Here is a 12,451-nt window from a genome sequence, read left to right as displayed (position 1 = left end):
TGGGGGTGGGTGCTGAGATAACTGGGACCATGCTGGGGTCAGCATTGCTCCTGAGACCATCCCCAAAGCCTGTCTCCATTGCTCCTCTGTCTGTCTGGGGAAAACTGAGAGAGAAATCAGAGAGAAAATATCCTGAGATTGAGTCACCAGCCCACTAGATAAACTGCACATCAAGGATATCCAAGGGCAATGTGTGTTGTACAATATTTTTTGTAGTGGCCAGTGCTGTCCTGCTGCAGGAGCAACTGCACCATTCCCAGGGAACACTGGTGATGGCCAAGTGTTGTGGTTTAACCCCAGTTAGAAATCAAAACTACAACAGCCACTTGCTCATTCCCCCTCCCCAGCCCCCAGGTAGGGGAGAGAATAAAAAGAGAATGGAGAAACTCATGGATTGAGATGAAAACACTTTAATACAATAACAAAAGAATAGTAATATACTACTAATAATAATATATAAAAATGAAAATAAAATAAATATAAAATAAGTGATACTCACTGCAGTTCCTCATGAACTTCATCCATGCTGAGCAGCCAGTCCTGGGAAGAGAGTACCCTGATCCCAGAGAGAGAGTGACAAAAGCCAAAAAAGCAGAAAGACTCAGAGGCCACTGCAAAATGAAAGAACAGCCAACAGGCCAAACTAAAGGAACTCACAAACAGATCCCAACTGGAACAGAGCAGAACCAGAACAGGTCTCCCCAGATGGAAAACTCAACTCCATTACGTACAAGGCATGACATTAATGGCATGGAATACTCTCACTGATCAGCCTGGATGTCAGTCACAGTCTGTCCCATCCATGCCCCTCTTCCAAACTGCCTCACACCTGTAGATAGAGAGCCCAGAAAGATCTTGGTCTCCCAGACAACAACTAAGAACAGTAAATTCTAACATTCTCTTCATTACAAGTCAAAAACACTGGAAAATTACTTGAAGAAAAACGTGTTATCTTATTATTCTCAAACTAAATCAAAACAATGACTATGTTAGCTATGAAAAAGAAAAGTTTCTAAATGTATGAACAAAATTAACCTGGTTTCAGTCAGATCAGCACACCAGGCCAAGTCTTGCTGACACTAATTGCCTTCATTGGCAGCACCAGTGCATCTTCACAGGGGCCACATTACACCTCTACTCATTTTTGAATGGTTTGTGCCACCAGAGCAATGTACAATAGCCCAGAGAGTGAAATCAGGAGCTCTCCCCTTCTGTATCATGCCCTGCTCTCTGCCTGTGCCGGGGGACAGTGCACTAACACCCGCACTTCAACTCTCCTGCACTGCTCAGAAACGGAGATCAACTCATATTCCTGCTTTGCAAACTGGAAGTGGGGCAGAGAGAGGTGAAACAGCCTGGCATAATCACGCAGCGATATGTAAAATACACCCCAGCCTGCAACACCAAGCATGTCTCATCCCTCTCCCTTCCTCTCCTTACTGATCTACAGATCTAGACAAGAGCCGCAGGCACGTTGCCAGTCTGAAGTCTCCACCTCCGTTTGCCATCCACTATCATGAAATGTAAATGCTACCTTTGGACATTAGATCTGTTTTAAACAGATGGGTAAATAGCCAACAAGGGTGCAGGACGATGATTCCTGTTTTCCCTCCTGGTTCCCCACAGAGCTGAGCTTGCTCTGCAGGCTTTGCGTCCCCACAGAGCAGCCCTGCAGGCATTTCAAAGAGGAAGGAAAGCAAAGTGAATCTGCCTGATGTAGCTCACCACGCCAGCTGTCAGGCAATGGCTTTGCATGCCAGAAGGAAACTGGCTGTGCCAAAGCCTGGACTTTCAGGCAGGGACCATCCACGCTATTATTGCCCCCTCCGAGTCACCCTCAGGTGCGCCGTGCACCCAAGGGTCCTTTGTTCATAAGGGGGCTATGGGGGGAGTGTCCCCTCCTGCAAAAGGGTGCAGGGAGGGTGAGGCACACAGAGGAGGGACTGGGGCGAATCTCTGTGTCCCTGTGGGACGGCAGGATCAGCCCTGTGGAGGGAAGTCTGGCAAGGGACGGCCAAGAAACTTGATGGGGGCAAGGAAAAATAACTGTGGGATTGGTGGTAGCTCATCTGGACACTGGTGTCACCAGAAACCTGGAACAACAGAGAGGACAGTGAGCTTGTCCCTAATCAGACACTGAAGCCACCCAGGTCTTTCTGCAGGCAATGGGCAGTAGCAGGGGGATGAAAGAGGAGAAACACTTTTCAGGTGGGTGCTGCAGCTTTTAGAGTATTTCTACACCCTCAGCAGCCCAAAAGCAGTGTTGTCCAAATTGCTCTCTATGCTCCCCCAACTCGGGAACTGGTTCTCATTATTTACTGCATCTGCCTGCCTCCCTTCTTTAGAATATGTCTGCCCTGGATTCATCCTCCCTTCCCCCCACCAAACTCAACAACAACCAGAAATATCCTGTAATCTCTTCTGCTTCACCTGTAATTTGTCTCATGCTGGCAACGAGCGGAACCGTCTGCCTTTGTCAAGATCAAAAAAGCCACAGCAGCCATGTGATGTCAGCTTACATTAAACCCCCTGCTCTCTCCCTTCCACCTCCCCTCTCTGCCTTGCTGCAGAGGGGGAGGATACATCTTCTGCATCTTCATCCTCCTGTGGCCTTCTTCCTCCCATTGGCACATCGCCTGCCATTTGAAGGTGTCCTGGTTGAAGGGGCAGTGAGAGCCAGCCCCAGCAGGCAGCTGAGGGCATGCCAGACCTTCCTCCACACTGAGCTGGAGTCGAGGGTTGAGCATTGTGGACCACAGGCCACCGAGGGACACTGGACTTCCAAGGGCTTTACATCGCTGTACGTCATCCTCCTGCTCTGACCTTGGCATAAGAAAAGCTCAGCCTCCATCCATAACTGCTGTGCTTCTGCAAGGGCTCCCTCCTGCCTGTATCGTGGTGCCCAGGAAGGTGCCCAGGAAGGGGCAGGATGGGGGCTGAGGCTGCTGGAACTGCTGCAAAACCTTGCACAGAGCCATTTAGCATACAAAGCTGGACAGAGCTGCTGTACACTGTCAGGGAAATTCCCTTCCATGGCTGTTATGTCAAGCAGTCTTTATGGCATGAAAGTGCATTAACTTTGTTAACATACAGTAGTTCACATTATACAGAATCACAGAATCACAAAATCACAGAATGTTAGGGATTGGAAGGGAACTCTAAAGATCATCCAGTCCAATCCTCCTGCTGGAGCAGGAACACCCAGATGAGGTTACACAGGAAAGCATTCAGGCAGGTTTTGAATGTCTCCAGAGAAGGCGACTCCACAACCCCCCTGGGCAGCCTGTTCCAGTGCTCTGTTACCCTCACCGAGAAGAAGTTTCTTCTCATATTTAAGTGGAACCTTTCATGTTCCAGTTTGTACCCATTGCCCCTTGTCCTATTATTGGTTGTCACCCAGAAGAGCCTGGCTCCATCCTCGTGACACTCACCCTTTATATATCTGTAAACATTAATGAGGTCGCCCCTCAGTCTCCTCTTCTCCAAGCTACAGAGACCCAGCTCTCTCAGCCTTTCCTCATAAGGGAGATGCTCCACTCCCTTCATCATCTTTGTGGCTCTGCACTGGACTCTCTCCAGCAGTTCCCTGTCCTTCTTGAACTGAGGGGCCCAGAAATGGACACAATACACCAAAATGTAAGGAATAGTGGAATTTTGCTGGAACCTGTGGTTTTTTTTTTTTTTTTCAGACTGAAGCAAAACAGTGGGCATCAGCTCATCTGCAGGACCAGAGGGACAGCCCAGCCCTGGACACAAGGACTTTGCTTCTCGGAAGTTTCAGGCTGTCCTTGATACCCCTGGTTTCGCCTAGCCCTCTCCCGTGCCTTTGAAACACATGAGCATGACCTGGTGTCGCTGGTGAGTGCCCCTGATACCACGGGCCCCCGGATTAACGATCAGTACGTGGTTGATAGCGATTAGCCAAGCCGTGCGGTACCCGAGCGTTTGGCGGGTACCCGGCCCCGTGTCACCCAGGACCCCACAGTGACCGGGACACCCCGCGCGTGGCCACAGGCGCCGCAGCGCCCCCTCCCGCCCGCCCGTTCGCTCCCTGCGCGCCCAATGCGCAAGCGCGCTGGAAGTCCCGCCCCCCTCTTCAGACCCCGCCCCCGACGCGCTCCACGGCGCGCGGCGGCAGTTTGAATCGCGGCGCTGCCTGACGCGGGCATGGCGGTGCTGCGGCCCTTCGGCAAGCTCCCGGAGCTCAACTCCGCCGTCTTATTGGTAGGTCCGGCACTGGGGAGGCCGCAACCCGTCCCCGCCACCCCTTCCCCCTTTCAGGGCCCGGCTCTGCCGTCGGCGCCCGCCTCTCCCGGAGCCTCCGCGGGCCGCGCCTCGGGGGTAACGGCCGCGCCGGCCCCGCCCCCCGCGAGGATAGGCCACCTAGCTGCGATATGCAAATTGTTCCCTGGGGCTGGCCCCGCCCCCTGGCACGGGTTCGCGCGGGACCCGTCGCGGTGGCGGGAGCGCGTCGCGGGGCTGCCCCCGATCGGGTGCTGCTTCCGGGCGGTCTCTGACCGTGGTTTTCCCTCCTGTTTGCGCAGCTGGTCGGTTCGGAGGGAGACTTCCAGCAGAAGCTGGCGGAGACTATCCTCCAAGAGAAGAAGGACTTCACGGTGAATGTGTGAGTGGTGGGGAGGGGGATGCGCCGCCTGCGGTCTCGACCCCAGGCCCGTGGCGAGTTCGTGCAGGGACCCTCTGCCACCTTGTCCAGGAGATGGAGACAAAGCAGCGGCTGTGCTGCGGATACACGAAAAGTTCCTGCTTCAGAAATGCATGCGCCAAAATCGCCTACAAATGCAGCCCCTACCTAAGTGGTGGTAGTTGGAACTGCAGGGCGGTCGTTGCAAAGAAAGAACTTTCGTATGAACACTAGAGTGCACTACTGCACAGCTGCGACTGGCATCTGCAAAAGGCAAACCTCACTGTCTTCAGGGCAAGCAGTTTAGGCATCATTAGAAACGGAGTGGAAATAATTCTCACGTATTCATCATGTTCACTGTGCACATACCGTTAGACTTTGCATGTTAAATAGATGTTTAATTAATAAATTGCAAAGGTTTGAGAGGAACAGAGACGTTTTATTTTGTTTTTTCTTCTGGGAGATAGGCATATACAGGAATTAAACATCCTGGGATAAGTACAATACTTGCAACTACTTGAAACCAAATAAGTTCTCCTGAAAGATGTCCATTACTTTTGGTCCTCTTCATAGCTGTTTTCTGATTTGTATGCGTGCACGTGCTTTTCCTCCTCAAGCTATTAAGATGCATTTGGAATTTTAACTTTAGCTGCATGACAAGTGCTGTCTTAAAAGCTTGATTAACTAACTTTTTATGATATAATGTCCTTGACAGCTCTCTTGCCAAGACCAAATGAGTTTAGTCAGCTATTCAGAAGGTGTTTGTGTTATTTTGCTGCTGTAATCCAAGGCTATGCAGTAAAGGCAAACACAGGCTAATGTTCTACTAGCTAATTAGACTGACTGTACTGCTCTGATCATGGCACATTGGATGCTTGTGCTAACTAGTAGTAAATTAGTTACTCAATTTTCTATGCAAATCCTGCAGCCTCTGCTATGCTGTGGAGTGCCATAACTAGATGGCTACTGGTACTAAAGCTGGGTAAGTACCCAAAGGCATGGAAACTTACGCTCATACTACAGAGCAAAAGAAGCCTCTGTGCTAGTATCATCAGGGAAGCAGAAGTCTGTGGCAGTTTTTTTTTCCCCATTGTGTTGCTTTGGGTTTATATACATTACAAAGTAATATAGTGTCTTGTCTGGCAGGTCTACTTGCCAGGTACAGCTGTTGGCAGAATTGCAGGGCTGGGGTTTTTGTGCCTCTTCCCACTGTGTGTGTGTGGGGGGGGAAAAAAAGTCTTCTGTAGCACAATCTGGAGGCTGCTGACATCACTCAGTGATGGTGGTTTAAATATAGTAGAATTCCAAATCGCAGAGCTTACCCCTCTTCCCCAACACTGAGATCTCATACTTTCACCATAGCTTCTCCCTAAATTTTACCTTAAAATTGTAAGCTTGTTTGTGTTGCAATGTGTCTTTCAAGTACACTTGGCTCATATCATGTGTTAGTTTCAGAATGTTTTTGTCAAAGCATACCCTTCTTAAAAATATTAAACAAAACACCTTTATTTGGAGTCTGGCAGACAAAACTACAAACTGCATATGATTGATAGAAGGAAATGTGTACTGTTGTCTGTGGCTGCTGGTGAAACTAGTAAGTCCTTAAGATTTCATTTCTAGAAGCAATATTCCCAAAGGAGACCAAAATCTGTGTTTCCGTCTTGGCTTCCAGAGGGTAATGGATTGTGAGAGAGAGTAGATGTTGAGACTGAAAAACATGGTGCTGAAAATCTTCGCTGTGGAAGGCCCAGATATGCAGTACTGAAGCCTTTCTTTTTTTCCTGGAAGAGACACTAATGAAAAATCCCCACCCTGTAATTCTTCCAGCAGTTCTGTCAGCAATGGTGGTGGTGTGTAAAAGGGCACCTGAACTAACCTAGTACCTCCTGACACAGTGAAAGGTATAAAAAGGGTGGTAATGGTATAAGAGAAGCTGTAAGCTCTTTATGAGTTGTAACTTCATCTATAAAGCTATGCTAGTGATAAATTTCTAGTTTAAGGTTTTTCAAATACAACACAGCTTTCTGTACCATGGACACCTGAGAAGGTAGTGTGTCCTGTGTGAATGTATGACCAGTATTTCTGGAATCTGACAGGGAAGCACAGATGCATTTTAACTGAAACTTGGCGGTAAAATGTACCAGTAAAGCACTGGGCTTCACTTTGTTAGATAGGACTCTCCTTAACAATTAAAAAAAATGACTGCCATACTGATCTCTGTGGAGAAAATGTTCTTGTGAGTCTTGTTATGCTCTAATAAGCTTCCCATTATAAACAGCCCTGTCTAGCAAGTATCATTGTGGCTGTCAGCAACTATGAGTAGGCTTAAGATATGAAAATACCACTTAAAGAATCACGGTGTCTCTTCAGTGCCCACGTGTTTGGTAATTAGCAGGCTTCTCGGTAACCTGCTACATGGCGAACTGCAATGGTTATGTGGTTATGCTGAAGTGGATACTGCCTTGCCAAGCTGTTTGGTTAAACTGGCAAATTTATTCTCTTTCAGCCACATTGCTACATCCCTCCCCTTACCTTCTGAGAGAGATCACCTTCGGCCCAGGATAGATATGATTGTGTTTATGATTGACATCAAGAACAAATACAGGTAAAAGAAGGGCAAAAATATGAGAGGGGAAACTGATATTCTTTCTTGGATTGATGGCTAAATCTACATTATTACTGTGTCAGAATCGCTGAATAGAGGATTTCAAACCTAGGACTTGCTGTGGTGGAACAGCTCAGTAATATATGCAGTGGTTTTCTGGCCTCCAGCAATGGATTAGTACTGAACCACTCTGTCTGGTAACATGCCTGTTGTGCACTAAGTCACCATAGCAGAGAAGGCAGAATTTATTCCTGGATCTGGATATGGGGTGATATGAATTGAGCTTTGGAAAGACGTTGTCTGTAAAATTAGGTGGAAATGATGGTGGTGCTGTGAAGTTTGGTTAATATGCAGATGGCCGATGTGTGCTGGGCAGTGCTACCTAATAACCAGCCAGTTGCTGCATCTGTGTCCCCAGTTCACTGATACTGCTGGTCAAGTGGGATCAGCCCTACAGACGTCTCCAGGCAGAAAAGAAAGGCCTGCAGGGATCGAACCATTTTCTCGCATCTCGTGCTCATCTTTGTAGAAACGATATTTGTGTCCCCATGCCGTAAGGCTTCCTAAGGCACAGAAGTCAGCATTTTATTACTTATTTAACTTGTGACTGATGATCCTGGTCTCTCATTTACTAAAAATGACAGTCCCAGCTGCATACTTACAGCACAGATGGTGCCTCAGAAATGTGTGGGCTAGCTCTTCCGAAAGAGCCGAAGTAGCGCTGAAGTCTTGTTGGATGTTAATGAGTTGGGATGCTTAGTGTCTGCAAATCATGGAGGACACTGTTCCAACTAAGTCTGACTGTTGAGTCTTGTGTAGAAAGGATATGTTATGGATTATTAAACAGCTGTGGGTATTACAGAGGTCTCTGATGCCATGCTTTTAGCATAGAGCATAATTGTGCCAGCTCACAGATCAGCAGATGTTAACATCATTGGTTTTCTAATTGTGCTTCTGAAAGTTATTCCCTTTGTCCTTATGCTGCACTAGTTTTACCTTCCTGCCCAACTGGATTGTCTGTGCTTTTCCGGCAGCTTGAAGAATGTCGAAGATTCACTAGCTCATGTGGATGCCAGATTCTTCCTGGGGAAAGTGTGCTTTCTTGTCACTGGGGGTACGTATGGCAACTGCCCTCCTCCTCCTTTCCAAGCAGCACAACTCACTGTTGCTTTCCTTAAAACAGGGCAGTGACTTAACTTGAAACAAAACCAAGGAAACCAGTGGCTTCATCAGAAGCTTTTTTAAAATTATATCTGACCTCATCTGCCTTTTTTTTATTGTTTTCCTAGATAAAACATGGTTCTCTCATGCTCACTTGCTTTCTCCTTTTTGCTAGCCAGACCTCTCTTCTCGGTCCCTAATCCCTGAGGAGGGTTTGTGTTATGGATTATTTTTGTTCCTGTGGCACTATGCAGTCTGTTCTCTCTGCTCTTGCAGATCTCTCTTAATGATAATCTTAATGAGCAGTGAGGAGTATATGATACTGTGGTAATAAAATGAATCTAAATGGATGAGCTACTAAACTATTAAGTATAGTTTTAATACAAGACTGGTATCCTTGCTGTGAGCTGTCTGGCTCTGTTGTGTCTTTAACCTGCTCGCCACCCTCCTCCTGAAGCGGAGAGGATGTTTTCCTGCCTATCCTCCCTACTTCAGCTCTGAGGGACTGGAGGGGCCAGCTTATACGGCTCAGTGTTGAAACAGTGGTGCCGTGTTCCTGGAATTTGGGGGTCAGGAGACCTAATTCTGGGGTGCAGAAGAACCTTGGCATTGGCTGTTCTGTTGGAGTGAAGTCCTTGGAGACATCACTCAGTAGTATTATACCACATGAACCAGGAGGGCTTTTGATTAATGAGTAGAACACTCTGCCCCTGCTGATAGCATACTGATCCCTTATGCAACATGGTGATGTTACAGTACTCAGTAATGTGGCGATACTATTCCTGCTGTCAGTATTATGAACAACTTCTGTGCTAATTCTGTTGTGAATCTTGTACCACTGTAGTGCTCATTGTAGCCTTACCTTCTATGGTTCGCTCAATTAGCTCTGGATCATTTTGCAGATGTGAAATGTCCAGTATAAGTTGGGGAATGACCTATCAGAGAGCAGTGTGGGGGAAAGGGACCATGGGGTCCTGGTGGACAGCAGGATGACCATGAACCAGCACTGGGCCCTTGTGGCCAAGAAGGCCAATGGCATCCTGGGGTGTATTAGAAGGGTTAGTAAGTCAAGAGAGGTTCTCCTTCCCCTCTACTCTGCCCTGGTGAGACCACACCTGGAATATTGTGTCCAGTTCTGGGCCCTTCAGTTCAGGAAGGACAGGGAACTGCTGGAGAGAGTCCAGCACAGGGCAATAAAGATGATGAAGGGAGTGGAACATCTCCCTTATGAGGAAAGGCTGAAGGAGCTGGGTCTCTTTAGCTTGGAGAAGAGGAGACTGAGGGGTGACCTTATTAATGTTTATAAATATATAAAGGGTGAGTGTCATGAGGATAGAGCCATAGAGCTTCTTGGTGACAGCCAACAATAGGACAAGGGGTAATGGGTTCAAACTGGAACACAAGAGGTTCTACTTAAATTTGAGAAAAAACTTCTTCTCAGTAAGAGTAACAGAGCACTGGAACAGGCTGCCCAGGGAGGTTTTGGAGTCTCCTACTCTGGAGATATTCAAAACCCGCCTGGACGCCTTCCTGTGTAACCTCATCTAGGTGTTCCTGCTCCAGCAGGGGGATTGGACTAGATGATCTTTTGAGGTCACTTCCAGTCCCTAACATGCTGTGATTCCCGTTATTTTTTTTTCACTGAATGTTGATTATGGGGCTTGTAATGTGGGAAAACTTTTTCTGTAGTTGGCAGGGTGAATTGCTGCAGTGTAGACATGAATGCTGTCTGGAAACTGGGAGAAAACTATTGCAGTCCTGTGCTGTTCTGTGAGCTGGAGGTAAGGTGCCTATTTGATCTCTGAAGGGATTTGTGAATTCCAATGTTCTCTGATTCCTGGGAACATCATTACATTAGCAACAAATATATATACTTGCACTACTGTTTTGGGTAAGTGTCATAGACCAGACTCTTTCTACAAGACCAGTAGATGTATAGGAGCCTGACTGTCCTTGAAATGAGTCTTCTGGTTTACCTCCTCTTTACTGTGCTGCTTCAAAGCCTCAGGAAGCCAAATCTAAATTAACAAAGACTTCTCTGAAATGCAGTGTCTTGGTACACTTGTTCCTTGGGGGATTTTTCTCTTCCTGGGAGCCCCTGAGCCATTATTTGCCGTGTGACTTTATTGCCTACATAGTGCTTCCTGTTAGCCAGGCTTTGTTGCTTCACAGACTGTTTTGCCATCTGATGCGCCACTCTTTCCAATTACCTGCTTGGTCTGGAAAGCTGGGGGGGAGTTTGGCATTTGGTGATAGAACACTTCACTTTTCTGTGTACTCGTCATTCCACTCTCAGAGGCACACAGCTCTGAACCATACTATTAAGTGGTTGCAGTTTTCTTTTATCTCAGCTACGCACTGCACTTCTTTTTTTCCACTGATTAAATAATTTCTCCATTTTTCTTTCCAGTTGGAAGGGACACGGGTTGCCACTGCTCAGCGACTTCTCCGAATGTTACAGATCTGTGCTGGTTACGTACCAGGAGTTTCTGCCTTGTACTTCAGCACGCTGATGACTACCTTCTCATCGTGAGAATTCAGCCAGATTCATCAGTTTTTTCACTTCAGGCATTCAAGCTGCTACAGTTGGAATCACATTGGGAAGGTTTTTTGCTTGACTTGTTGTGACCATTCATCCAGAGCTGTTCCTAGTCGCTAATCTCTCAAGAAAAGCTTGATTCCAGTTCAGAGGATAAGATATAGGTGCTGAGGGTAGGACAGTTTGAATTGAGGATTCCTGTCCATTATTATGTCTGAATCCTATTTCATGATCAAGTTTGACTTTCAGCCACTTTGCTAGTGGCCAGGAGCTACATGTTTTACTGAGAGAGTATCAGAAGAACAGACCACTGTTCTAAATGCTGCATGTCATGGTTGAATGTCTTAGTTTCAGTGTCCCTGAAGTATTTAGAGAAGAGGCAGGAGGCTCCAGCTTCCTTTTGGATGAAATATAACACCTCAGACTAATGGTGTGAAACCTCGCTGCCAGGTTTTGTCTCTCCACCAAGAGACTAATGGGGAAGGAAGGCTGTCCTGCAGCTTCTGCATAGACTGCAACTGGCAGTTCCTGATCCAGCTGTGTGAGCATCTGCCCAGTGAAGGGCTCGGTATTTCCATGCCTGATACCTCACTGAGGAGGAAGGGACTAAAGAAGATCGCACTTTAGCTTTTATTTAGATCTTGAAAGAAAAAGTCTCCTTTTATCAAGCCCAGGATAACCCTGGCAACCCAGCTGCCAGTGCTGACCAGAGATGAAATACCGCAGATGACTAGAGCAACATACAGAAAACGCATGTTGTCTCTTGCAAGTTGGGTGTATGGTTTATATAACTGTTTAACAGGTTTTTATTCATGCCTTATTCCTACTGCAAATCAGTAGTGTGTTTTGGAGTTCTAACTTAATAAAATATATAATATTGAGTATTTAGTTGTATGCTCTGTCTTTAGGTATGTGATACAGGCTCTAAAACCTACCAACACTTGCACCAGTTTTTCCTGGCAGCGAGGCTGGTCCTTGATGGCTGTTTGAACTCCCAGTTAGTTGGTGGGCTGCAGCCACAGTTCCAACCACGTGGTGGTGGCAAAAGCTTTCCAAATACAATCCTTCCTGTGTACTGAGTTGAGCCACCTTACAGTATACAGTTTTTCTTGAAATACTGGGATGTTTATAACCCAGAATTGCATGCCAGGTAGAAATGAAGCCTAGAGAGAGAGAATGTGTTAAGCTCCGCTCTGGTTTAATTTATTTAATCCCTAATAGTCTGCTTGAATGTTCCCGGGTGCAGAGCTCTAGCTGCGTGTGCTGTTTCGCTTAGCTTGTTTCTGACATCTGTGTGTGAGCAGGAAAAAGCAGAAAGCACTGCAGGCTTAATCAGCTGTGAGTGTTGGCAGTCCTTGCAAAGACAGCTCAGCAAGGCACAAAGCCTGTATCCTTGCTCAGGGGACACACAAATCCCAGCTCCAGTTGTATTGTTGCTGGCAGGGGAGGGCTAGGTTGTTTGTCAGCTGGAACAAAAGGAGCTAAACTATTCAGCTGTGTTATG

At 47.0% G+C, this 12,451-nt stretch overlaps 1 protein-coding gene across 2 annotated transcripts; it reads left to right on the top strand.

Annotated features, from left to right (window-relative positions):
* Positions 1 to 4,090: 4,090 nt before the first annotated feature.
* On the top strand, positions 4,091 to 11,828 carry CENPM (centromere protein M). 2 transcript variants are annotated; one of them, XM_082072069.1, is made up of 6 exons: positions 4,091 to 4,224; positions 4,545 to 4,624; positions 7,149 to 7,247; positions 8,282 to 8,361; positions 10,098 to 10,189; positions 10,819 to 11,828. In XM_082072069.1, the coding sequence occupies exons 1-6, from the start codon at positions 4,168 to 4,170 to the stop codon at positions 10,939 to 10,941; spliced, it is 531 nt and encodes a 176-aa protein (XP_081928195.1). In that variant the 5' UTR covers positions 4,091 to 4,167; the 3' UTR covers positions 10,942 to 11,828. The 2 variants fall into 2 exon arrangements, with proteins under 2 accessions (XP_081928195.1, XP_081928196.1); XM_082072070.1 differs by lacking the exon at positions 10,098 to 10,189.
* Positions 11,829 to 12,451: the final 623 nt, after the last annotated feature.

Source organism: Streptopelia decaocto (assembly GCF_964273445.1).
Source record: "Streptopelia decaocto genome assembly, chromosome: 1".
NCBI lineage: Eukaryota > Metazoa > Chordata > Aves > Columbiformes > Columbidae > Streptopelia > Streptopelia decaocto.
The sequence above is the reverse complement of the archived record's forward strand: the minus strand, read 5'-3'. Positions and strand labels throughout refer to the sequence as shown.